This window comes from Barbus barbus (assembly GCF_936440315.1).
Source record: "Barbus barbus genome assembly, chromosome: 5".
Classification (NCBI taxonomy): Eukaryota; Metazoa; Chordata; class Actinopteri; order Cypriniformes; family Cyprinidae; genus Barbus; species Barbus barbus.
Window position 1 is genome coordinate 16,479,060 of NC_136733.1, and position 24,697 is coordinate 16,503,756.

Consider the following 24,697-nt stretch of genomic DNA (forward strand, 5'->3'; position numbering starts at 1 on the left):
AAGGTCATTTATTCCTGTGATGGCAAAGCTGAATTTTCAGCAGTCTTCGGTGTCACGTGATCCTTCAGAAATAATTCTAATATGTTGATTTTTGAATCTTAAGAAACATTTCTTATCATTATCAGTCTTGAAAACGTTATCAGGAATCTTTGATGAATAGACATTTTGGTTTGAAATGTAATTTTGTTCATTGTATATTGCACCCCATAGTGTTTTTCTCTAGGCATATGTCCTGAACATTAAGGTAAAATCATGTTCATGGAGATTCATGCATTTGCATTTATAGATTCTTTTATACATTGATACATTTATAAGGATCTTACCTCAGGAGAAGCACATTGTCTTTTGTTTAGACGTTTGAACAAAAACTCCCACGCAACCTGCAGGCAGAAAAATACACCTGTCAGTACTAACTCAACGTCTGTTTTTGTTTTTTGAATACCTCAGGGATAAGAACATATTATTGGTGGCATAGCATGCTGCTTTCCAACTGTGTTTTTCCTCCTCCTGTGCGCGTGTATAAGTGTGTGCGCGTGCTGTCTACTTTTTCACAAGCGCCTGTTGCTAAGATACAGAGACACTGGCCTCTTTGGCAGGTAAAGTTAGCAATTCACAGATGCCCAGAGTTTCCAGTGTTTGCATTTCATTTTTTCTCCAGGTTGGTCTGTGACTTATTAATAACGAAATTGAATGAAAATTCATGTTTTAATACTCTTAAGTATTTGTATTTATTCCTACTGCGTCACATACACTGTATTAATCTACTTCTATGACCTGGCGTCTTCGTACTTTGTTTCACGTCCTAGCAAAAATGACAATAAACGAATTTTTGAGATTAACGTTAGCTGTATTGTAGTATTTAAGATAATCGCTCTGATTATTTTTTTTTTAAATGCACTGATTCATTGCACTTCCTCTTTTCACCTTGGAAACCTGCGCGCGTGTGCCCGGAGGGAGCACGTGGTCACTCAGCGCTCCAGCATCTGCTGTGGTGGGAAGGTGTGACCTCAGATTTTCCCCTCGCGCTCTTTTTGCAGAGTTAGATAAACTACTGCGTGGCTGACCTCCAAACCTCCAAGCACACGCGTTCTCACACCTTCACACCATTATCCACGGGATTACCTTCTTTTCTGTGACACCTGCTACCTTTTTTTTCTTTTTGAGTGTGCGCAGCTTTGACCCTGCCGATGGGGGTTTGTGTCAGGCATTTGGGAAGAAAATAAATAACTTCTGTTTTTTTCCATTGCAAACATCACGTCTCAAGGTAAGGCATGCTGTGTTGTGTTTAGACCATCTGTTTGTTTCCTTTTATGTTGTTTGGTTGGGAATTGAGCAGTTTGTTTTAAACGAAATAAATGTGATTGTCACTTGTCAAATGCATTAGATAACATATTAAACCATGTAAGACCAAGCAAATGGGGACAGAAATTTTCTTCAAACTAGCTCCACTTTCTTTTTTGAACCATTTTTGTTTCTAGCTATCTGCTCTCAATGTGTTTTTAGTGTACTTTTAAAGTAAAGTAAAGTCGTGACGTATTGTCAAGTATGGTGACCCATACTCGAAATTGGTGCTCTGCGTTTAACCCATCCAAGTGCACACACACAGCAGTGAGTAGTGAACAAATGCACACACACACACACACACACACACACACACACACACCGTGAACACACACCCGGAGCAGTGGGCAGCCATGCTGCGGTGCCCGGGGAGCAATTGGGGGTTCGGTGCCTTGCTCAAGGGCACCTCAGTCGTGGTATTGAGGGTGGAGAGAGCGCTGGACATTCACTCCCCCCACCTACAATCCCTGCCGGCCGGGGACTCGAACCCGCAACCTTTCGATTACGAGTCCGACTCTCTAACCATTAGGCCAAAATCAGATTCCCACGATTTTGAAGTCATCTCTATTCAATTTCACACAGGTGTTCACATGAACTCTTTTCCAACTAGAAAGTGTTGCAGAAGTTTTATTGTTTTGTCACTTAAAGCCTAACAAACTTCTTTTTGTGAAATGTTTTGTTTGAAAAGTGTCTTTGTAAATAAATAACACTCGGCAGTGACATTGATATGTTTACAAGTGGTAAAGTGTGCAGATAGTGTTTTTCAGTTTTATGTGCTTGAGGTGATTTTATTGGTTTAAACGTTTTATTGACTGAACTTCTGCAATTATTAAACAAGCTAGCAAAACCGAAGTTATAGGGTGTATTTACAAGTAATTGTATGGAATAATAACGAATTTACACTGCAAAGGCAAAGGTAAAAATTCACTTACACAGCAATTGCACCTGGCTTTTATGCCGCTTTGCATCTTTATACAGACTTGTGAGCAGGCTGTGTAAAGAAGACGCTTTGTTTTCATATATTATGCCAAGTTTACACTCCGAAGGTGACACAGAGGCACTTGTTAAGTGACATTTGTTAGATGTCTTTACACAAACTCTTTAATAATGCTGCTCAGAGGTGGCAAATGCATTTACATAGCAATGACAACTCTACACTTTGATACTAGGGGCTGAGGTGGGTCAGAGCAGGCATAATTTAGTCTGGCTTTTATGCAGCATTGCGTCTTTGCACAGACTTTCAAGCAGGCACAGAGCAGCCTAAAGCCAAATTTACACTTCAGAAATGATACAGAAGCGCTCCTGAAGTGGCATTTAGGTGTCTTTACACAGACTGTTTAATGCTGCTCAGAGGTGGCTTAAAGGGGACCGAACACACACAGTTTCACCCAATCTCATGTTAATCTTGAGTACCTATAGAGTAGTACTGCATCCTTCATATCTCCAAAAAGTCTTTAGTTTTATCATATTAATAAAAGAAAGATGCAGCTTTATGATTCTCTCCAGAAAAAGCCGAGCTCCTGGAGGCGTGCCGTGTGGGCGGAGCTAAAGAGTGACGAGCACTTGCGCCGATCGCCAACAAAACAGAGACATTTGATGCCGTTTCACTTACTGTCTGCAGTTTTGAATCATGACCGGGATCTTTTATAGCTGGGACTGCTCTATCTTTCAGTATTAAACGATGTGCAAATCCAGCGTCTAACTGGGCCTTGTTTATAAAACGTTCGTCAACAAACAGACTTGAGAAATTCCGTTGCTGCCCCGAAAAAAATAAACTGTATCCACTGTTCACGTAACGATGGTTTCTTTAGGGAAGCTGAACAAGGTTATCTTTCCCTCACAACCAAAAACACACTTCTTTAGAGACATTCTTCCCGAGCGAGTCCCGTGCAGCAGTGCAGTCGAATGAAATACGTTGATGGGCTCGCTCTGGCTCTGGTCGATGTGTGCACGGGCGCGTTCTTCCGGGAGTAATGCCCATATAAGGAGTTCCACCGTCGTTTACGTCAGCAAGAACCTTGATCGAAAAAAACTCTCAGAAACTTGTCCTAACCCGGAAGTGAGATGCTTAGCATGAGAATTCAACAATTCAATCTTTAACAGTGTAAACAACTCTGAATGCATGAAACAGCATTGTACCCCCCCCCCCCCCCCCCCTTAAATGCATTTACACGGCTATTACAACTGTGTACTTTCATACAAGGGGCTGAGGTGGGCCTGAACAGGCATAATTTAGTCTGAATTTTAAAAGCTGGCTCAGAGCGACTTTAACTGCATTGCATTTATAGTTACTGGGCGCTTCAGACACTTCAAAAAGATGCAGTCTTTGCAACTTGTCAACCTCCCATGCTGCTTAATTGCACGGCCACCAGTGAACATATTTACTCCACAAGAAATTTTACAATGTAATTGTCCCTTAATATTCTATTCTAAACAGTTTAGTGCTGCAGCAGACCTAGCGAATGAGATTACTGTGATTTATACTGACCGATTTTAAAGGCCAGGTCAATAGTAAAGCCTTTGGCCTCTAGCACCTATGAGGCCTGTCTCAGTTTGGTTGTACCACCGTCACTCTTTTGTTTCTTTATTCAATTACTGTAATCAGTGGAGGAGCAGGATGTTTTGGATGAATTGTACTTAGGTCATGTGACCTGATCCATGGCAAGTGAGGTAGCAAACCTGATCTGAGATCAGTGTAATCAGGAGTTTCCGCCGCCTCCTTATTTCCTCTACTCTCACTTTCTCATGCTGAGAGACGGTCAGAGTACTTTATCTGTCCTCTTGTAAGGTAAACACTCTTTCTGTCTCTCTGTGCCTGTTAGCTAACTGCTATTAAGTGGATTAAACTGGAATGGATGCCAGAATTTTTACGTCTTAAAAAGGAGCCTTGCCTGGAGTAAGAGACCTGTAGTTAATGTAATAAGGACTCTGCCTACCCCTTTTCTATGTCATTTAGAATGAGCAAGAGGATATGGGTGTTTTCTTTGAGGAAATGGATTGGTGGATTGGTCATTTTGTATCCCAGGTTAAAAACAGTAGTTAGAGAGTATGTATTTTCTCTGACTGAAATCCCTACTGGTTATCAGTCAGAGTTTTCTGCAGTGTGTGAAATGCAAATGAAAGAAAGTGATATTGATATCTGTACTCAAGTAAATACCAGGGTTTGCTGTTTGTAGTTTGCTAGACTTTTTCTTTCTCTAGAAATAAAGTTATTGGCATGAGAGGAAATGCTGTACGTATACTATAAGTCTTGCTAGTGTAACTAAGTAGTTTGTTGGAGCCGTTGTCATCTGTGCCTGAGGCAGCAGAGCGAGATAAAGAGTAGTTCTAATGGAAATGGAAATGGACTTGGCCTCGCTTATCCGTAAAGGTGTAGATTGTGTCTGTGTTAGAAAGAGAGAGATAGAGAAATGAGCAAGTGCTTCAAGTGACTTAAACTTATGCACAATACATTATGTGGGTGGGTTTGATGTTTATAAATATAGAATTTTTATCAATTTACTGAAAGTCATGATTGTTTCAACAGCAAATAGGGTAGATGAATAGGATTTTTTTTTAAATGATGTGATTTCCCCATTGTTTTCCTGTAATTTCATGCCTGTTAATATTAATAATTTAATGTATATAGGAACTTTATTATTATTATTATTATTATTACAAAGAATAATAATAATTGTTATTGTAATTATTTATATTGTTGTTACTAGTACTATTATTATTAAAAATATTATTATATACATGCATAAAGTATGTATGTGTGTATATACACACACAAAAAGCAATAATAATACATATTTATTATTATATTAATATATACATAATTTAACCAATTTAATCAACCTGATTTATATAAATAAATTCAATAGTCTTACAAATACAAATGTCAAGTTGTCTACTCAGCTGGAAAGTGTTTCTTCTTTTACCCTATTGTGAGGTTTCCCTAATAGTTTTTTTAATATCGATTTATAAATGATTCTAACATTTAATTCAGTTAAAGTTAATTCAGTAATAGTCTTAAATGTGAATGTGGCTGGTTACGTGTGTTTCTCCAGTATATATGATATAAGTGCAAAAATGAGCAAAAATAATATACTATGTGTTATTTATTATTATATTATCAAAGCCTATATGTTATTTGATCAAAGTAGTTTTTATTTTATTGCTTTTTTTTCCTCTTTCATTTAACTTGCATGTAACTCATCAGTTATTAAATAAATAGGATCCATTCAGTACCAGAACAAATATATATAGCAGTACACAATAATAGTAATAACAGTACACTTTCTTAAATGGAATGAGACCGTGTTAGACTACACAATATGTACAATAAGTAATCAGTTGAGTCACGTCCTTACACTTTTACATAATTGAATGTAAGCTCCATCACAACAAACAGCTAACACCTATCAAAGCCAATGAGTGGCTGTGACGTTGAAGTTGAGTGTTTATTGTATATTTATATTCACGCTCGTAATCAATTACATTCTCAAACCTACTTTATATTGCTACTGTTGTTTCATACTTTTACATCGTACTTTAATTCACCTGAATATTCTCATAATGATTTTTGACTTGTCATTCTGATCTGTTACAGCTCCACAGTGAAACATGACAGACACCATGTTTGGCAGTGAGAATGAGCACTGGGTCTGTCCCAATGACAGACAACTAGCGCTTAGAGCAAAGTAAGTTTGTTTGTTTGTTTAAATCTGTTGCAAAAATTGTATTTCAGCATGTTTTTCTTCAAGTCAGCCAAAGTAAAGAGTGTGTGGGAAAAGACAATCATAGTGATTGATTTCTGATGAATGATATTTTTCTCTCGTTTATGTGTCTGTATTCCACCCAGGTTACATACAGGCTGGTCCTTCCACACGTTTCAGTCAGAGAGACAGAGGAAAGCTCAGACACTTGAGAAAAGAGAGCTGGATCTCATCATGAGTGTCATCCACCGCGCTGAACAGCTCGAGATCATTGAGCAACACCGGATTGGGTGAGACTTTATCAGTCTGCATCATATTTATCCTTTATTGTGCCTTTTTCTGTTTTGTTACACAATGTCCTGTCTTCTGTAACTTTAGATGTGTGTGTGTTTCAGGCGTTTAGTGGAGCGTCTGGAGAACATGAGGAGATCTGCTGTGGGAAACGGCCTGTCACAGTGCCTGCTGTGCGGAGAAGTGTTTGGGCTGCTGAGCTCTCCTTCCGTCCTCTGTTTGGACTGCTGCATGGTACAAACTGGTCTAAATCTTCTAAACATTTTGTTCTCTACCCTTGACACTCACACTCACTGCTTTTTGCACTGCTTTTTACATTTCCATGTAGTAAAGACTTGTGGGCTCATACAGTAATACTAAAAAGCCCCATAGTGGCAGCAAAGATCTGTACATTTAAGGGACAGTCCGAAAGTCATCTAAGCATTCTTTACAGAAAATATGCATACTGTACACAATGCATGTATATGTGCTATATACTGCAGTAAAAAAGATATTCAACAACCCTTTACATTGCGAGTAAATCACTTGCATATGCGACTAAATCTTCATTCTGGGCGATTAAATGATGACTAATATTAGCCGCTGTCTAATAAATTCTCTGATTTCACTCGCCAGTGTGTGAGTTGGAGGCTCAATATATAAGTTTAGCACAGATATATTTTAACCTCGCTGAACACTATGACTGAGCGCTTCAGAGCTTCACTCTCAGTCAAGCGATCTGTGCTATTTTTCAGTTCATCTGAATGGATGTGCAGCGCACCTGTGTTTGACATACCGTAAACTCTAGTGTGAAGGCGCATGTCTCGTCGTCGCACACGCAAAGAAAGAATGAGCGAGAGAGTCTTACATGACATGCAGAATTATGCATGTAAACGATATTCTTTGTTGTATTTTCCTGTCAAAATAACAGCGTTCCTTTTGGAATTCTTCAGCTTTTAAGAACTGCCGGGTTTTCTGGTAGTGGGCGGAATTAATGCGCAAATGACAATCTCATTGGCTGGCGCTCACCTATTATCGTCCCTGTTTTGATTTATCACAACTTTGCAAATTTATTAAAAAGGAAACACTGAAAAAACAACAATGCACAAGTCTTCATACCCTTAACTCATACTTAGATAAAACACTTTTTGTCAACAATTACAGCTTCAGGTCTTTTTGGGTATGATGCAACAAGCTTTGCACACCTGCATATTTTTTTTTTTTTTGCCATTCTTCTCTTTAGATCATCTCAAGCTCTGTCAGGTTGGCTGGGGACCATCGGTGGACAGCCATTTATAGGTTTTCCAAAGATGTCTGATTGGTTCCAAGTCCCAGCTCTGGCTGGGCCACTTGAGGATGTTCATAGAGTCGTCCCTAAGCCACTCCTGCATTGTCTTGGCTGTGTGTAGGGTGATTATCATGTTGGAAGGTGAACTTTCAGCCCAGTCTGAGGTTCTGAGCGCTCTGAACCAGGTTTTCATTAAAGAGATCTCTGTATTTATCTGCTTTCAGCTTTCCGTCTTCTCTGATCACTTCCCCAGTCCCAGCCCCAGCCTCTTTGACCTCATGGCTTAGTTTTTGGTCTGACATCCATTTCAGATGTTAAACTTTATATAGACAGGTGTGTGTACCTTTTCAAACATGTCCAATCAACTGAATTTGCCACAAGTTAACTCCAGTTGGAGTTAATGGGTGGTGATGGCGCAGTGGATAAGATACATGCCTTTGGTGTGAGAGACCCGGGTTCGAATCCACTGTGAGACACCAATGTGTCCCTGAGCAAGACACTTAACCCCTAGTTGCTCAAGAGGCGTGCGACCTCTGATATATATATATATAGCAATTGTAAGTCGCTTTGGATAAAAGCGTCAGCTAAATGAATAAATGTAAATGTACTATAGAAACATCTCAAAGACAATCCAGTGAAACTCGAATGATCCTGAACTAAATTTCAAGTGTCAAAGCAAAAGGTATGAAGACTTGTGCAATGTCATTTTTTCAGTGCTTCCTTTTTAATAAATTTGTAAAGTTGTGAGAAATCCGGTTTTTGCTGTCATTATGGTGAGTGGGGTGTAGATTTATGTGGAAAAAAAGTAATTTAAAGCAGTTTAACAGTATAATGCAACAAAAATGAAGTGGTATGAAGACTTTCTATAGGCACTGTGTGTATGTATGTATGTATGTATGTATGCATGTATGTACATATATATATACATATATATATATATATATATATATATATATATATATATATATATATATATATATATATATATATATATATATATATATATATATATATATATATATATATATATACATATTATAAAAAAATACACATTTATTTATTTTAGTGCAATACCAAACAGGACCACAGGGAGACACCAAAGACCACTAAATCGCCCGCCTTTAATATACAGATCCATTCAGAATCGCTAAATCTCTGACTACCGCATAATCAGCGTTCATTATAAAACACTCTTGCTTTTAAGCCAAATACATGCTGAAAATAATAATTTTATTGACATCTGGACGTAAGTCACTATTCTCTCCTTAATCGCTGATATAATCGGCATTAGAGCTGTTTTGAGCTTACTGTTTGAATTCGTTTGAGTTTACGGTTTAAAATGATGTGATTGCTAAACCCTGCTTTTCATTTTAAGATATGATTTTCGTTATAAAGTACTGATTCAAATCAATAATTAATTATTATTCTACTACTCCACGCGCCTCCACTCACATGCTCTCGTGCACCACACAATGAAGTAGACTGACTCTGCTTGCGTTCATTCACGTGATTGGTCGAGATGAGATGTGATCCCGCCTGGGTAGTGTGATTTACATGGTTTCTATATAATTTCTAATCATATATGGGATCATTTAGCCTAATCACTCAGACCCTGACAATTTTAATCCAAGTACTGGCAACATGTCAGAAGTGCCAGTACCCACAAAAAAGTTCAGGTACTCTAAAGGCTGCGTACCGGCCCTCTGGCGAGTAAACTAAAACATTTACAAGCCAATGGCAATTCAATTGCCAAGGTGTCCGTAGAGGGTTGTTCAAAACCCTAAAGAGAACATGTCACATGTTCCCTCAGGAATTTCATAAAGGTTTTTGGAATGGAGGATTTGGATTAATGATTAAAATAAGGTCTGTGGTTCACATTAGGGTAGACATTAGGGTAAGATCAGCCATGTTATTGTTGCATTTGCATTATTTTGGTTAGTTATATAGGCTTTTCTTTACAATACCTTAAACTGAAGTACTTGCAACTTTTGTGCCAGTGTTATCTCACTTATTGTTTTAAAAAATAACATACCTTGAGATTTCTGTACATTACAATTTAGAACTTGCCTTTTTTCACATGTAATGGCTCATCTTACTCTGCATCCAACATTTTGGAGTAAAAAAATGCTTCACATAAGATAGGGCTAATGTTTCTGTTTTTTTGGTTGTCACATCATAGCTTATAAGAGTACCTGATGAATAGTTCGTTGTTTATGTTGTTAAAAATACATATCAAATAAATTCTGTTCTTTTGAACTTTCTATTCATCAAATACTTTCTCGAGCAGCAAATCAGCATATTAGAATGATTTCTGAAGGATCTTGTGACACTGAGGACTGGAGTATTGAGTGCTGAAAATAATTCAGTTTTGCCATCAAAACAATCTATTCTATATAATAGAAAAGTATAATAATATTTTACAATTTTACCATTTAAATTTGTTTTTGATCAAATAAATGCAGTCTTGGTGAGCATAAAAGACTTAACTTCAAAAAGCTTTTGAATGGTAGTGTATAACAAAAACAATGTAACATTACACTCAATCAATCCTAAAACATGACGAGTGAAACAGTCTCTTTTGCTAACCAGTTGCTAAATAAAGACTACAACTACAAGGACGCGACTTTACATGATGACTCATGTTTGAGTTATGATCGTGTGATATTTATCTTGTAATGTGGGATAATAAATTAAAATCTCTTCAAATAATGTCCCTCAGACCTTACGTTACCCAAAACGCAAGAGTACTATCCTTAATAAAAAAAAATAAATAAATTGAAACATGAAGCTCATAGGTTAGCTGTGTTGAAGTAGTATGCTCAAATATACATCTTAAATATAGTATACTGCTTAATTTAGCATGCTATTGGAAATATCGATTTAACTTTGACTTGTTCTCAGTATGACCACAAGGGGGCAGTGTGTAACTGAAACACTGTTTTAGTTTACTGATATTGCACGTTGTGGCATAAGACCGATACTTTCCACTGAACTTTGGGATTACAGTTAGTAGTTGGAGACAGAGACACACTGTGCCTTGACACAGGACTAAGGAGTGCTAAAGACTGAATGAGATCCTTAACAGCAGGTTTGTGCCAGTGTGGACAGAGCATCTGTTACAGAAACCCTGAGCTCACATCACTCCTGCTCTCTCATGACCTGTGATCATTCTCAACAGCTGCTGTTTCTAGACCTCACTGGAATTACAATGGCTTTTCAGCATGCAGGGGAAATTAATGAATTGATCATTATTATTATTAGATTGGTAATACCGCCGTGTTCAGACAATATGTGACCATTTGTGCAATAGACTGTGTTGATCAAATACCATGTGGGATCTGAGAGTCAGTTATTGCTGAAATTACCAGATTTGTAGAAATTTTTTTATTAGAATCACTTTGTCTTTTGGAGTGGTTTTTAACTAGTTGCTATTCTGGTTTGAATGGTTGATAGGCTGTTACTAGGCTGATTATCAGAAGTTAGGGCTGGACGATATGGCCAAAATTTATATCACGATTTCGGTCGATACGATATAATTCCGATATCGATATGAACACTATAAAAAAAAAAGCCTCATAAAAACTACCAAGAATGCCCACAACAGATGTCTGTACCTACAAACTTATGAAAAATGAATTTTCCAAGTCTATGAACTCCTCCAGTAACAGTAACATTTAGAAATATTTTTACCATTTAAAATGACTGTTTTCTATTTGAAAATATTTTAAAATGCAAGTTATTCCTGTGATTTCAAAGCTGAATTTTTATCATTACTCCAGTCACATGATCCTTCAGAAATCATTCTAATATTCTGATTTGCTGCTCAAAAAACATTTATTATTATGTTGAAAACAGCGGTGCAGAATTTTTTCAGGTTTCTTATGATTAATAGAACATTCAGAAGGACAGCATCTATATGAAATATAAATCTTTTGTAACATTATAAATGTCTTTATCATCACTTTTGATCAATTTAAAGCATGCTTGCTAAATAAAAGTATTGATTTCTATAACCCCCCCCCCCCCCCCCCCCGTCCCCCCCAAAAAAAGACTAAAAATTATACTGACTCCAAGTGAGTTGCTGCAGAAAACAAAAAAACAAAAATTGAGTAACAACAAAAACATGTTGTCGGAGTCTGGCTTATTATTGAAAATGCAATCTGATTGTCTGCCAGTAGGAGGCGCTTTGAGAGAGGTAGAGCTAGTGGTTTCCCCAGTAAGGGCTGTATTATAAGCAGCTCTGCTCATGAACGCTACTTTATCAGATAAAATGAAAATGCCATCAAAACTGTTCTGAAGACAGTCGGTTCTCTTCAGAGATACATTCATATAAATCACCTGCGCCGCGTTTTGATTTTGAAACGTGCAGTGCTCATGTTTATTCAACGAAGTCAAACACCACAAATAAATAAATGTATGGGAAACACTATATATCGGAAATGTTTAAAAATTATATCACTGTTATTGAAAAAAATGATATCACGATACATATTGATATTGAATTATTGTCCAGCCCTATCAGAAGTTTATTCAATTCAATTCAAGTTTATTTGTATAGCGCTTTTTACGATACAAATCGTTGCAAAGCAGCTCTACAGGAATTTAAGTTTCCACAATATATTTATATATTGCAGAACCTTAATATATTTAACTTATTGTTGTCTGAGCATTGGCATCCTCGGGGTTGGCATTATCTTTTCTCAGGTGTTCGGTCATCTCAGATCATTTAAGGGTTGGATCCAGACTGAAGCTTCTGTAATTCCTAGTTATCATGGGATGTTAATCTCATGACAGAAACAGAGAAACAAATAGAGACATAATTAGCGTAGCTGCTGTTCCATCTAAGCAATGATGATTTGTTCAAGCTAAAGAATAATAATAATGTACATTTGATCAGCTATAACTGCAGTACAAGATTATAAGATGCATTATGTGAATGCTTGGCTAAAGAGATGTGTCTTTAATCTAGATTTAAACAGAGTGTGTCTGAACCCCGAACGTTATCAGGAAGGCTATTCCAGAGTTTGGGAGCCAAATGTGAAAAAGCTCTACCTCCTTTAGTGGACTTTGCTATCCTAGGTACTACCAAAAGTCCAGAGTTTTGCAACCTTAGGGAGCGGGTTGGATTGTAGCGTGGTAGAAGACAAGTTAGGTACGCAGGAGCTAAACCATTTAGGGCCTTATAGGCAAGTAATAATATTTTGTAAATGATACGGAACTGAATAGGTAGCCAGTGCAGAGACTGTAAAATTGGGGTAATATGATAATATTTTCTTGACCTGGTAAGAACTCTAGCCGCTGCATTTGAATCTGTAGCTTGTTTATTGAAGATGCAGGACAACCACCTAGCAGTGCATTACAATAGTCCAGTCTAGAGGTCATGAATGCATGAACTAGCTTATCATCCGTAAGGTGAAAATCATAAATCCAATTACTTTGAAAAGTAAGAGGCAGAAATCAATGATGTGGCCGAAATTAAATGTTAAACCCATGATTTTGAAGTGTGACTAAAGCTGCACAGTATATTTATACCATATCGGTTGTCAGCTAATATTATTATTATTATTATTATTTATATAATTGGTAACTTTTTAGTTTAGGGACCAATTCTCTCTATTAACTAACTTTAACTATGGCTTTTGCCTCAGTAAACTCCTAAAATGTTGCTTAATTTTAATAGCTAGTAAGGTAGTTGTTCAATTTAGGTGTGGGGTTAGGGTTAAGGGATCTAAGGGGCTGTTTACAGCTGGTCACTTCATGCGTTTTTCTGATCGGATAGCTATCCGATCGTGAAAAGACCAGGTGTAAATGCCCTCCGAAACGCATTCGAGATGAATTTAAATCCTATCGCTCAAACCACTTCAGGAGGTGGCCTGGGCCGCATTCCAGACGAAACTGGACAAGTGTAAATGCATCTGGTTGTGGAAACCACAAATGCTAATTTTACTCCTCCCAAAATATTAAAATAATAAACACGTGAGAGCGTTTTATAGGCTACATGGCATGTTATAGTCAGATATGACAGCGCTAATGCAACAAGCACCGCCATGGATGAGTAGCTGAGTGTCTTCAGCAAGCCGACGCGCAAACTGCATAAAATGCAGCACATATCTATTGCTTTCAGAATCAGAACTGACGTGAACTCTGTTAAATTTGCATTTAGCGTGGGAATTGAAGAACAGATTTTTATCGTTTTGCGAAGACACATTTATGTGGCCAAGTGTAAATGGAAATGTTTGAACAAATCAGATATCCGATCAGAGAAAACGCATGAAGTGACCAGGTGTAAACAGGCCCTTAAACACGGTCCTGCAGAATAAGGCATTAATGTGTGTCCTTTTATAAGGACTAATAAAAGACCAATATGCTAGCAATGTGCATGCTAATAAGCAACTGGTTAATATGAGAATTGGTCTCTAAACAAACACATACTAAAAATCTCAAATTGAATATCTGTTTGTTTTTGTTTTTTTGTACTGTACATCTCGACACTGAAAAAAACTAAATCATTGAATTTACTAAATGTTTTTTTAAGGTAAGTGGTTGCAATCAATTTATTTTAGCTACATTTAAATAAACAAATTTAGTTGACCAACTTTCAACGTTTTTTTTTTTTTTTTTTTTTTTAATGTAGCTAAAATAAATAGTTTGCCACCTTAACAAATTTAGTATCATGTTTTTCAGTGTAATGTTGTGATGCCTAAATTCAGTTGTGATGCCTAAATTCAGTTGTGACATTTAAAAATTGAATTTGTGTTTTATTTAACTTATTTAAAACAATTATCATTCTTATTAGTTATCTATTAAGATAATAGTTAAAATAATTGTCAGTATTTGATTCATAAGGGTGACTGTTTCAGAACAACTTTAATTCACAACATTTTTCATAAAAGTTTGAATTATTTCACAACAGTTTTCATTATTGCTAAGACCAAAAAAAAAAAAAAAAGTCCTGTTCTAAACTCATGCCATTGGTCCAAGTTGACGACAAGGCCGCTTCCAAGCTTTCTGATTGGCTAGGACTTGCGTGCTGCAATCAGTTTCATTTTGTTTCCCATTTAGAGAGCCTTGGACTTGTTTCTACATCCACACACACACAAAAAAATGGCGTTGCCAATTATCTTGCAGGTGTAAAAAACAAAAACAAAAAAAAAAGTTAAGGAACAGTGGTGGTGCACAAATTGTGGTACACTTTCTCTATATTGTTTTGAGCAAAAAAGCTGACCTTTCACTGGATGAAAGATGAAATTGTTAAATCATAAGCACATTTATAATTCTAGCAGAATATCACAGTATAACTTTTTTTAATATAAATATATATGACAAGTTTCTTATAATTATATGTATAAATAAATGTGTGTATGTATGTATATATTAATGTACTCTAAATACATTTTACAGTAGTTATCAGGTTGTGTGTTTGTTTGACATGTTCTAATGGTATGCGTGTTTGTGTTGCAGAAGGTGTGCACTAAATGTGGAATCGAGACTGCAGGCAGTCAAAAAAGGGCTCAGTGGTTTTGCAAGATCTGCAGTGAACGGAGAGAGGTACAGTGCCACGCATGTTTTACCTTCAAGCTAAACAAACCCATTTGTGCTTTTGAATTAGTTTTTGTTCAGATGTGAGAGCTCAGGGGAGGAATACTAATAATAGAATAAGAAATCTAGTTCCAGAGGATCTTATTTCTATACTGATAACCAACACAGTCTCTGACAGACTGCCTACAGTCTGCCCACATTCTGCTCACTGACCATCTGATGCATATTGCAAATAAAACTGAAAAAAAAAAAAAAAACTGAAAGTCCAATCAGACTTCCTGGCTGCATTTCAACTCGGGACTGCAGGTGCACAGGTTTTTATCAGTCCACCAGGAAACTAAATTGTGTTTAAAATGTACCGGCTTGATATAATGAGAGGGTATGAGGAAGAACTATTCACTGAAAATGGCAAAATTTGCCAGGTTTGTGGCTTCACATCTTTTGACATATTAATCAAATGGTTTCTTACTCTCCAAGCAAGCAGTTATTTTCCAGAATAACCTGAAGTTACACCTTTTGCATCAGTTCAGTTTCATTATTCATGCTTTTTGAAGCTTATTTTTACCAGCTTATGTTCCTACATCATAATGACTTTCAGCACAAGTGAAAATGATGGTTGACAAAGGGTATGACACCAATAATGGGATAAGTAATGAGTAGTCACAGTAAGGTGAATCAGGCCGTATTGTTTGTGGTCAGACTGATGATGTACTGTTGGATATTAATAAGAAAATTTCATCTCTTTTCAGAAGGCTAGCGCTTCCCCTTTAAGCTTGTGGAGAAATTAAATTGCTGCCTCTCTGTTGATTGTAGTTTGTAAGTGTGTGTGTGTATGCAAGGTTCAGGGTCATCATGAAAGGAGGAGATGAAAGAGGAATCATTTAGCCTCCCAACCTCAGACAGTTCAAAACCGCAGACAGACTGTAATGCAGCCTGAAACATTTAGTATGATCATGTTAGATCATGTTGAGTATATAAAAATCAATAAATGCAAATAGCTGATTCAAGCTTAAATTGTTCTCGAAATATAAAACCACAATTCAATTGTATGGTTATCTCTGTCAGAGGCTTTGAAGGAAAGTAAAGCTTGGTGCTATATTGCAGTGTTCACAAATATTGAAGATTTTCCTTCATATGGAACTATAAAAACATTATGCCATTTTATTTTCAGTTCAACACAACTGGCATTTTTGATGCACTTCTGTGAATAAAATGGGCACCATTTCCAACCCAGAGCTGCAAAAGGTGATAGAGGCTCCATGAGCAAGACAGCTGCTGGCTAACTGTCGTATCATGGGTTAGGCGGATAATAGAGGCTTGTTGTCAAAATGACTGTTTCTTACTGGATTTGGAGACAGTTCGGACACTTTTGTCACTGCTCTTCCTGTTAGAGGAGCGCTCAAGGTTTGCAGTTGAGACACTCTACTATTCTTTATTCGTTTTTTCTTTGGGAGACATGACTCCTTCCTGTTCATGTCACCTCAGGCTTTGCTTAAGTTTTCAAATGTTGGTATTAGAAATTCTGACACTAGCAGTATTAATAGCAGTGTTAGTACATGATAGTTCACCCAAAAATGAAAACGGTCAATTCAAGCACCCTCACGTCTTTCCAAACCTATTTGATAAGATATTTTGTAGGGGTGGGAGAAAAAAATCAATTCACCTAACTATCGCAATTCTTTTTAAAATGATTTAAAAATCGATTGGTTTACCTCAGAATATATTTTTATTTCATTATGTAATTTTTCCTAAGAGGTGATTGGGAGAAGTTAGCGCTTTGTAATTTGTAATTAATATAGGTGTGTTCGACTTTGAGCAGCACCGAGCAGACGATCAGCGTATGACAAAGTACCATGAGAGCGATTCGAAAGCATGTGGAGCCGTTATTATATATAGATCAGTGGGAGCCGTCTGCTCTCTGTAGCTCTTGCGTCATATGTCTTGCTTTGATGTCATACAACGATCGTTCTGCGTGCGCAGTGCCGCTGCATAAGATGACATCATAAAGCCGGCGCGAGAAAGCAAAACCATGACGGAGGCAGAGGATCAAACCTCTTCCAGAATTCTTTCTGCACCTTCATGTTTTGAATCCCAACTGCTGGGAAAACATGTCTAAACATGACTGAAACGGTATGCAAAGTAACATAGTACTTTATTTCAGAAAGTATTTTTTCTGCTCATTTTGTTGAACATTTGACTATTATATTAATGTGCATGTTCAGGGTTTTGGTACTTTAAAGTTTCATGGTTCATGGTACTTTAAATATACACTGTTTATGCTCCTGAAATAAAAGTTTAGAAACATGTGTAGTAGGGGTGGGCGATATGGGAAAAATATCATATCACAATTTTTTTTAGAAATATCACGATTCACGATTTTATCACGATTCTTTGTCATGTTGGTTTTACTATTTAGGTTTTACAAGTCTGAGCATTACAGCCAAACTAGAAAGACACAGCCTTTCAAGGTAACAAAAAACAAAAAAAAGACATGGCAGATATTTAGGCCAAAGTCGGCGAAGATCAAAATCTGTCATCATTTTCTCTTTCTTATTAAAAAATAAGAACAAAGATACACATTACAAATACACATAATATACAAATAAAACAAACAGTGCTTTATTTTGAGGTACAATAGGTGTATTTAGCAGAGCATTCAATGAAATTGAATGAACAAATATAAAAATAAAACACTACATAGACTGATCCCTAAAGCAACTGTATTAAAGTTTTTCAGTCAAGAATAGGGAGTGATTTTTCTCTTTGCGTTTTCTTGTTTTGTTAACATTAAATGAATAGTTCCCCCCAAAACTAAATAGTCATCTGTCTGTCAATTCTGTCATAGTGTTTTATTTGTATACCATCATTTACTCAAAGTTGTTTTAAACCTGAATGAGTTTGTTTCTTCTGCTGAACATAAATGCTATTTTGAAGAAGGTGGAAAACCAAACAGTTGCTGGTCCTCAGTGGCTTCCATAGGATTTTTCTTTCCTGCTATCAAAGTCAATGTGGACCAGCCACTGTTTGGTTACCCTCATTCTTCAAAATATCTTATTTTGGGTTCAGCACAAGAAATTAATAGAGGTTTGGGACAACATGTGAGTGAGTAAATAATGACAGAAATTAAATTTTAGGGTGAAATATCCCTTTAATGACAGTCTACAGCATGTTTAGTGTCCTGTCCCTTTAAGAGCTGCACGCATCTAATATACAGGCACACATCTGTTTCTCTCTTAGCTATTTACTTTTATTTTAGAGATAACCAACTGAGTCTGTATGTAAACCTTGTGTGTTTTGACAGTATTAGCGCAAAAGATAAGTTAGTTGAGTAATCAGGCGCTGTTAGACAGGCTTTTTAGTGCGCGTGCTTCAGGTGTATGCGCTCAGAAAAAGCGCACGTCAGACCAGCGCGCAAATTAAACATTTAACCAGCAAGGCTTGTGTGCAAATAATGTACTTTTGCGATCGCGAATAAGTGCAGTGTCCTGTCAGAGTAACTCTACTGCTGTATGTCGTGTTGTACAGTATATAGAGACGGAGGCGACAGAACTGCAGCTGATAGAATGACGCTGTAGCACGATACTGCGATATTTTTTCAAAAGCAGATCGTGGAGACATTTTTATCGTCCACGATCAAAAATCGTCATATCGCACACCCCTAATGTGAAGCATTGTTTTTGTTAGTATGACTCATCATATACAGTCTCTTTTAAGGGTATAATCAACTATTTTCCATTGTCTAGTCTTTAATAAGCAAACAAAAATCACAATAAGTTGTAATATCGAATCGCAATAGTGACTGCTAAGATGTTTTTTTTTTTTTTTATTGTGACAGTCTGTATATTAAGTGTATCATTCAACTTTTTCCCATGGTCTAGAGTTAAAAACAAAAATCGCAATACACAGCAATATCGAATCGCAATACTTGTAGAATCGAAATTCTTAAAAACAAATCGCAATACATATAGTTTCGGCACCCAAGTATCGTGATAGTATCGAATCGTAGGTGTATTGTTTTGAAGAATGTTTCAGCGGTTTCTGTCCATACAATGAAAGTCAGTGGGGTCCTAAACAACTCTGGACTCCACTGACTTTACTGCATGGACAAAAAAAAAACATTTATCTTTCCATGCAAAGTTGTGAAATTAACATGTGCAAAATTGGAATATTGCGTACAACATGTGTGAATTAAGCACCGTTTTTTCTTAAAAATCTGTGCGCGGGCACCATGTGCGGCAGCTGTGGCCACAGAAATCAGCGCACGGACAGTGAAATAAGTTCTATTTGCCTCGTCTTGCGCTGGAATGGCTTAAACGATTTTTGTTTATACTATATGCAATTTGACACGGAGTATATCACAAAAACACCCAGAGAGTGCATGCATACACTACATGATGTAGGTTAGACTACTGCGCCTAAACATTTAAGAGTTCATACTTTCACTGCTTGATTTAGTCTTTTAAAATGCATTTAGAATTCCCCAAAATTCAAGATAAGGGACAGATATATCCCATATTACTTTTATGGGCTTTTTATATTTATATAATCTAATATAGTTAATATCACACGAAGAGAACAATTTTTCTCCAAATATCAGCACGAGAGCAAATGTGATACTGATTTTATAAAACAGTCCAATAAATAAGAAGTTAATATTCATTGACTTACATTTTAGACATAACTGTCTGTTTTTGCTCTATTTTCATCAACAAAAATTGTTTCAAACAAGGCCACAGCAGAACTGTTTTGCATTTCTAACTGCATTTCCATTACCCTTCAAATTGAACAAATTTAAATTGCGAATTGAAAATGCACCTAATGGAAACATCAATTTCGCTAAACGTCCCATGCATCATAACGTTTTTACATTCACATTATTAGTTTTTTCTGGCAATTCGAAAAAGGAATATATCGTAAAACTACAATGGAAACAGTTTTTTCCACATTTACTGGTCACCTGGTGTACGTAAAAATCACATGATCATTCTTTAATGTACTATAACCTACAAGAAACGCCTCATACAGTCGTGGTCAGAATTATTGGCACCCTTGGTAAATATGTTCAAAGAAGGCTGTGAAAATTAATCTGCATTTTTAATCCTTTTGATCTTTTATTTAAAAAATTCACAAAAATCTAATCTTTCATGGGAGAATAAGAATTTAAAATGGGAGGAAGTATCATTATGAAATAAATGTTTTTCTCTAATACACATTGACCACAATTAACGGCACCCTTTTATTCAATACTTTTTGAAACCTCCATTTGCCAGTTTAACAGCTCTAAATTTTCTCCTATAATAGCTGATGAGGTTAGAGAACACCTGACAAGAGATCAGAGACCATTCCTTCATCCAGAATCACTCCAGACCCTTTAGATTCTCAGCTCCATGATGGTGCTCCTTCTCTTCGGTACACCCCACTCATTTTCTACAGGGTTCAGGTCAGAGGACTGGAATGGCCAGCAGAAGCTTGGTTTTATGCCCAGTAACCCATTTTTGTGTTGTTTTTGAGGTTTGTGTTTGGATTATTGTCCGGTTGGAAGATCCAAACATGGCCCATTATAAGATTTCTAACAGAGTCAGTCACTTGTTGATTTTTTTTATCTGTTGGTATTTGATAGAATCCATGATGCCATGTGTCTAAACAAGATGTCCAGGACCTCCAGCAGTAATATAGGCCCACAACATTAAAAATACAGCAGTATATTTCATTGTACACATGGGGTACTTTTATATCCCTGCGTGCACCAAACCCATCTTGAGTGTTTGCTGCTAAAAGCTAATTTTTTAGTTTCATCTGACCATAGAAGCCAGTCCCATTTGAAGTTCCAGTCGTGTCTGATAACTGACTATGCTGGAGTTTATTTTTGGATGAGCTAGGAGAATTTTTCTTGAAACCCTCCCGAACAACATGTGGTGATGTAGGGGCTGTTTGACAATTTAAAAAAAAAAAGGTTTTCTGACCCCGAAACTCAACCTTTGTCTACAATTCTCCAGCTGTGGTCCTTGAAGAGTCTTTGGCTCAAATTCTCCTCCTCACTGTGCATTAGGACGATAGACACATGTCCTCTTCCAGGCAGATTCATAACATTTTCTGTTGATCGGAAATTCTTAATTATTGCCCTGATGGTAGAAATGGGAATTTTCACTGCTCTAGCTCTTTTCTTAAAGCCACTTCACTAATTTGTGAAGGTCAATTATCTTTTGCTGCACATCAGAAATATATTCTTTGGTTTTTTTTTCTCATTGTGATGGATGATTAAGGGAATTTGGACTATTTATATTTCTGTGAAACAGGAAGCCATGGCTGGATAATTTCATGTTCATAATCACCCTGGAGTGCTCAAAATTGTAAATATGAATGGGAATATTCTTTAGAGATATTTTACTCATAAGAATTTCTAGCGGTACCAATAATTGTGTCCAACGTGTATTTGAGAAAAACATTTATTTCATAATGAGATTTTCCCCCCATTTTCAATTGTTTTAGTTCAATGAAAGGTTAGATTTTTGTGATTTTTAAAAAAAGAAGATAAAAAGGATTAATAATGCAGGTTTATTTTCAGAGCCTTCTTTGATCCTATTTACCAAGGGTACCAATAATTCTGACCAAGACTGTATTTAGCCATTCTCAAGTATAAGGTGCTTTCCTTGCCATTAATGCTTGGATGGATATTCCTTTAATTACACTGCACATGTCTGTGGTGCTTTACGGGCCTTGTGCGACCGCACCACTTGCACTGCCCAAAGGACGGCCCTGCTCTAGTCATACGTATCTTAGAAACAGCACTCCACGCTGCTTTGCTAACGATACACTCATACGTATCTTTCTATTAAAAATAATTGGTAGTGTGGTGGCTGTGATGCACATAAATCTACCAACATCCGTCGCAATGACTTATCACGAGAGGAAAAAATTATGTTTTAGTCACATAACATCGGTCAATGGAAACACTGTTATTTTGCAATAGACATTTATAAAATATCGCAAAATTTTTGTGGAAATCTGTAATGGAAACGCTACCTCTTCAGCACACGACAGTGTTTCATTACTGAATCAATCAGCCCTTTGAATGGATCTGTTGAATGAATGACTCAAATGAATCACTCATGCAGTGATTTGCCACCACCTACTGGCGACTTTAGGTTTATATATAGTATATTTTCACTTTTTTTGTCAAATCATTTCAAATATCAATATTCAGCTCTTTTTTTTAACATCAAAACATTATTTATGTATTTGTGACTGCTGGTGTCCTGCATTAAACGGTCTGTGTAAAGGCATCTAAATGCCATTTCAGATGCAGGTACTCTGCCACCATGGCATTGCAAACACTTATTTACTTTAATTATTGATTTCATTTGATTAGTAACAGACCTATAATGTCTTACTATTTGAATTGATTTATTACATTTAAGAAATTAACACACAAGATGATGCATACATTTAATTCAGTTAGAAAAACTGGTCTTATGAAGGTAAAAATGCCCATTAAAGGTAAAAAAATTCAAATTATTGTAAAAGTTAATTCCCTGCAAACTAACCACTGCACAGAATATAAAGAATATCTGAAGCTTGGGGATTTAGCCCTCCACAGCAGTCCTGAACCTGCCAAATTACCAGCACAATAACACACTCAGCAAAAGATTGTCATTACCGTACTCTCCTACAGTACTTCCTGATAAACTGGCACCAAATATCACTGGGAAAAATGGGGTTACTGCAATAGGAGAAGCCACTGTGGGGCTTTTTCATATATAATAGACGACTTGCACCTCAGAGAGCAGTTGAAATGCAATAAATGTGATCATGCTGCCATGTGTTTGAATGCCTCATATTTGGTAACGAAATCATGTGACAGTTCTGAGGCATGATTATACCAAATCATTCTGATGATGCATATTGATTCAGGCATTTCATAAATAACAAATAATTAGTGTTTTTGATGATTTATACCTTTGAACATTTGAACAAACTCATAAAGCTATAAGTTAAATGGCAGTGTTTAAGTTTTCCATTTGGGCTATAGACAAGAATGATATCTGAAATCTTGTGGCTTGAGAAGAGTGGTATTTCTTTTCCTAACAGTAGGCCTTGGATTTTTTTTATAAAACGGATAGCTAAAATCTCATTGAACTTTTATTGAATGAGTGATATCTCAGAATAAAGACTGGGGTAAGCAACCACATAGCAATGACCCATAACACCCTGGCAACCAAATAGAAACATGAACAAATCACTCCCAATACCTTAGTGTGCAAAGTGTAGCAAAGTCGTTGTAACCAGGTTTGTGTGGCCACCACACACACACACACACACACACACACACACACACACAATCTTCGTTATTTTTAACTGCAAATAGTACAGATTTGGAAAGGTTTTTTTTTTTTTTCATTTGTAAGAAAGCAAATAGATCCAGAGCTCCCCATGTATGTTTCCATTAGACTTTGAAAAGGTCAAGGAAAGATCCATTTAAAGAAGTAATGAAATGTGTGTTTGGGGTTTGATAGGATTTGTGTCTCTTCCAACCGCACAGTCACATAGTCAATAGTTTCATCTAATATAAACCCTGTACTCTGTAAACACTTGCAAAACTCTGTAAAGTTTTGTAAGAGCCTTTGTGCATGAAACCATATTTGCTGAAAAAATACTGAAGCAGTAATGTACAATATAAAGGAATTGAAGGAATAGTTCACATAATCTTTTATTATTTGCTCACCCTTGTGTTGTTCCAAACATTTTTGCCTTGGGAAAATAAATTTTTCAAAGCTTCATTCATTTTTTTTTATGTAATGAAAGTTCATATTGACTATGGAGAAATACAATTCCGTCAGCATTTACTCACCTTTATGTAATTCCTGTTAAATCTGTATGACTTACTTTCTTCTGTGGAGCACAAATTATACATTGCTCAAAAATAAATAAATAAATTCAACACTTTTTTTTTTTTTTTTATCAGAGTATAGCATCAAGTCAGTTAAACTCCTGGGATATTGATCTGGTCAGTTAAGTAGCAGAGGGGATTAATCAGTTTCAGCTGCTTTGGTGTTAATGAAATTAACAACAGGTGTTCTAGATGCACTGTAAAAACAAATCAAGCTGTTTAAAAAAAAATGTTAGCAAACAAACATTTACAAATATTACTATTGTTCACAATTACATCTTTAAAATGAGGCAGAAGTAAAAAAAACAAAAAAAGAACCAGGTGTTACAATATATAAAATCACATCAAGTCACTTTTATTTATATAGCGCTCTATACAATACTGATTTGTCAAAGCAGCTTTACAGAGTCAAACAGGAAAATAGTTTGTCAATAATGCAAGAGGACATTAACAAGTCATTTTTCCAGTTAATGTCAGTTCATTGGTGATTTCAGTGTTGACATCATCCAGTTCAGCTCTCTTCCAATAATGTCTGTGTAATCAGCCAAGCGTCCCACTAACAATATTATTAGCGTAGATGCCACTGAGAACAATAAAGCACATTATAATTGTAGTAAAAATTACACATTATAATTGTAAAAAAAAATATTTCCATGCATACCTTATCTGCTA

General features: G+C 36.4%; 1 protein-coding gene across 1 annotated transcript in view; it reads left to right on the forward strand.

The window, feature by feature from the left end:
* Positions 1 to 5,949: 5,949 nt before the first annotated feature.
* LOC306869448 (rab effector Noc2-like) overlaps positions 5,950 to 24,697 on the forward strand; it is a gene marked incomplete at both ends in the record, with an annotated part of 105,089 nt that continues 86,341 nt past the window's right edge. Inside the window, 4 exons of the mRNA XM_079416227.1 lie at positions 5,950 to 6,026; positions 6,188 to 6,331; positions 6,437 to 6,566; positions 15,061 to 15,147. Of these exons, the coding sequence (XP_079272353.1) occupies positions 5,950 to 6,026; positions 6,188 to 6,331; positions 6,437 to 6,566; positions 15,061 to 15,147 (438 nt within the window). The remainder of the gene's footprint in view (positions 6,027 to 6,187; positions 6,332 to 6,436; positions 6,567 to 15,060; positions 15,148 to 24,697) is intronic.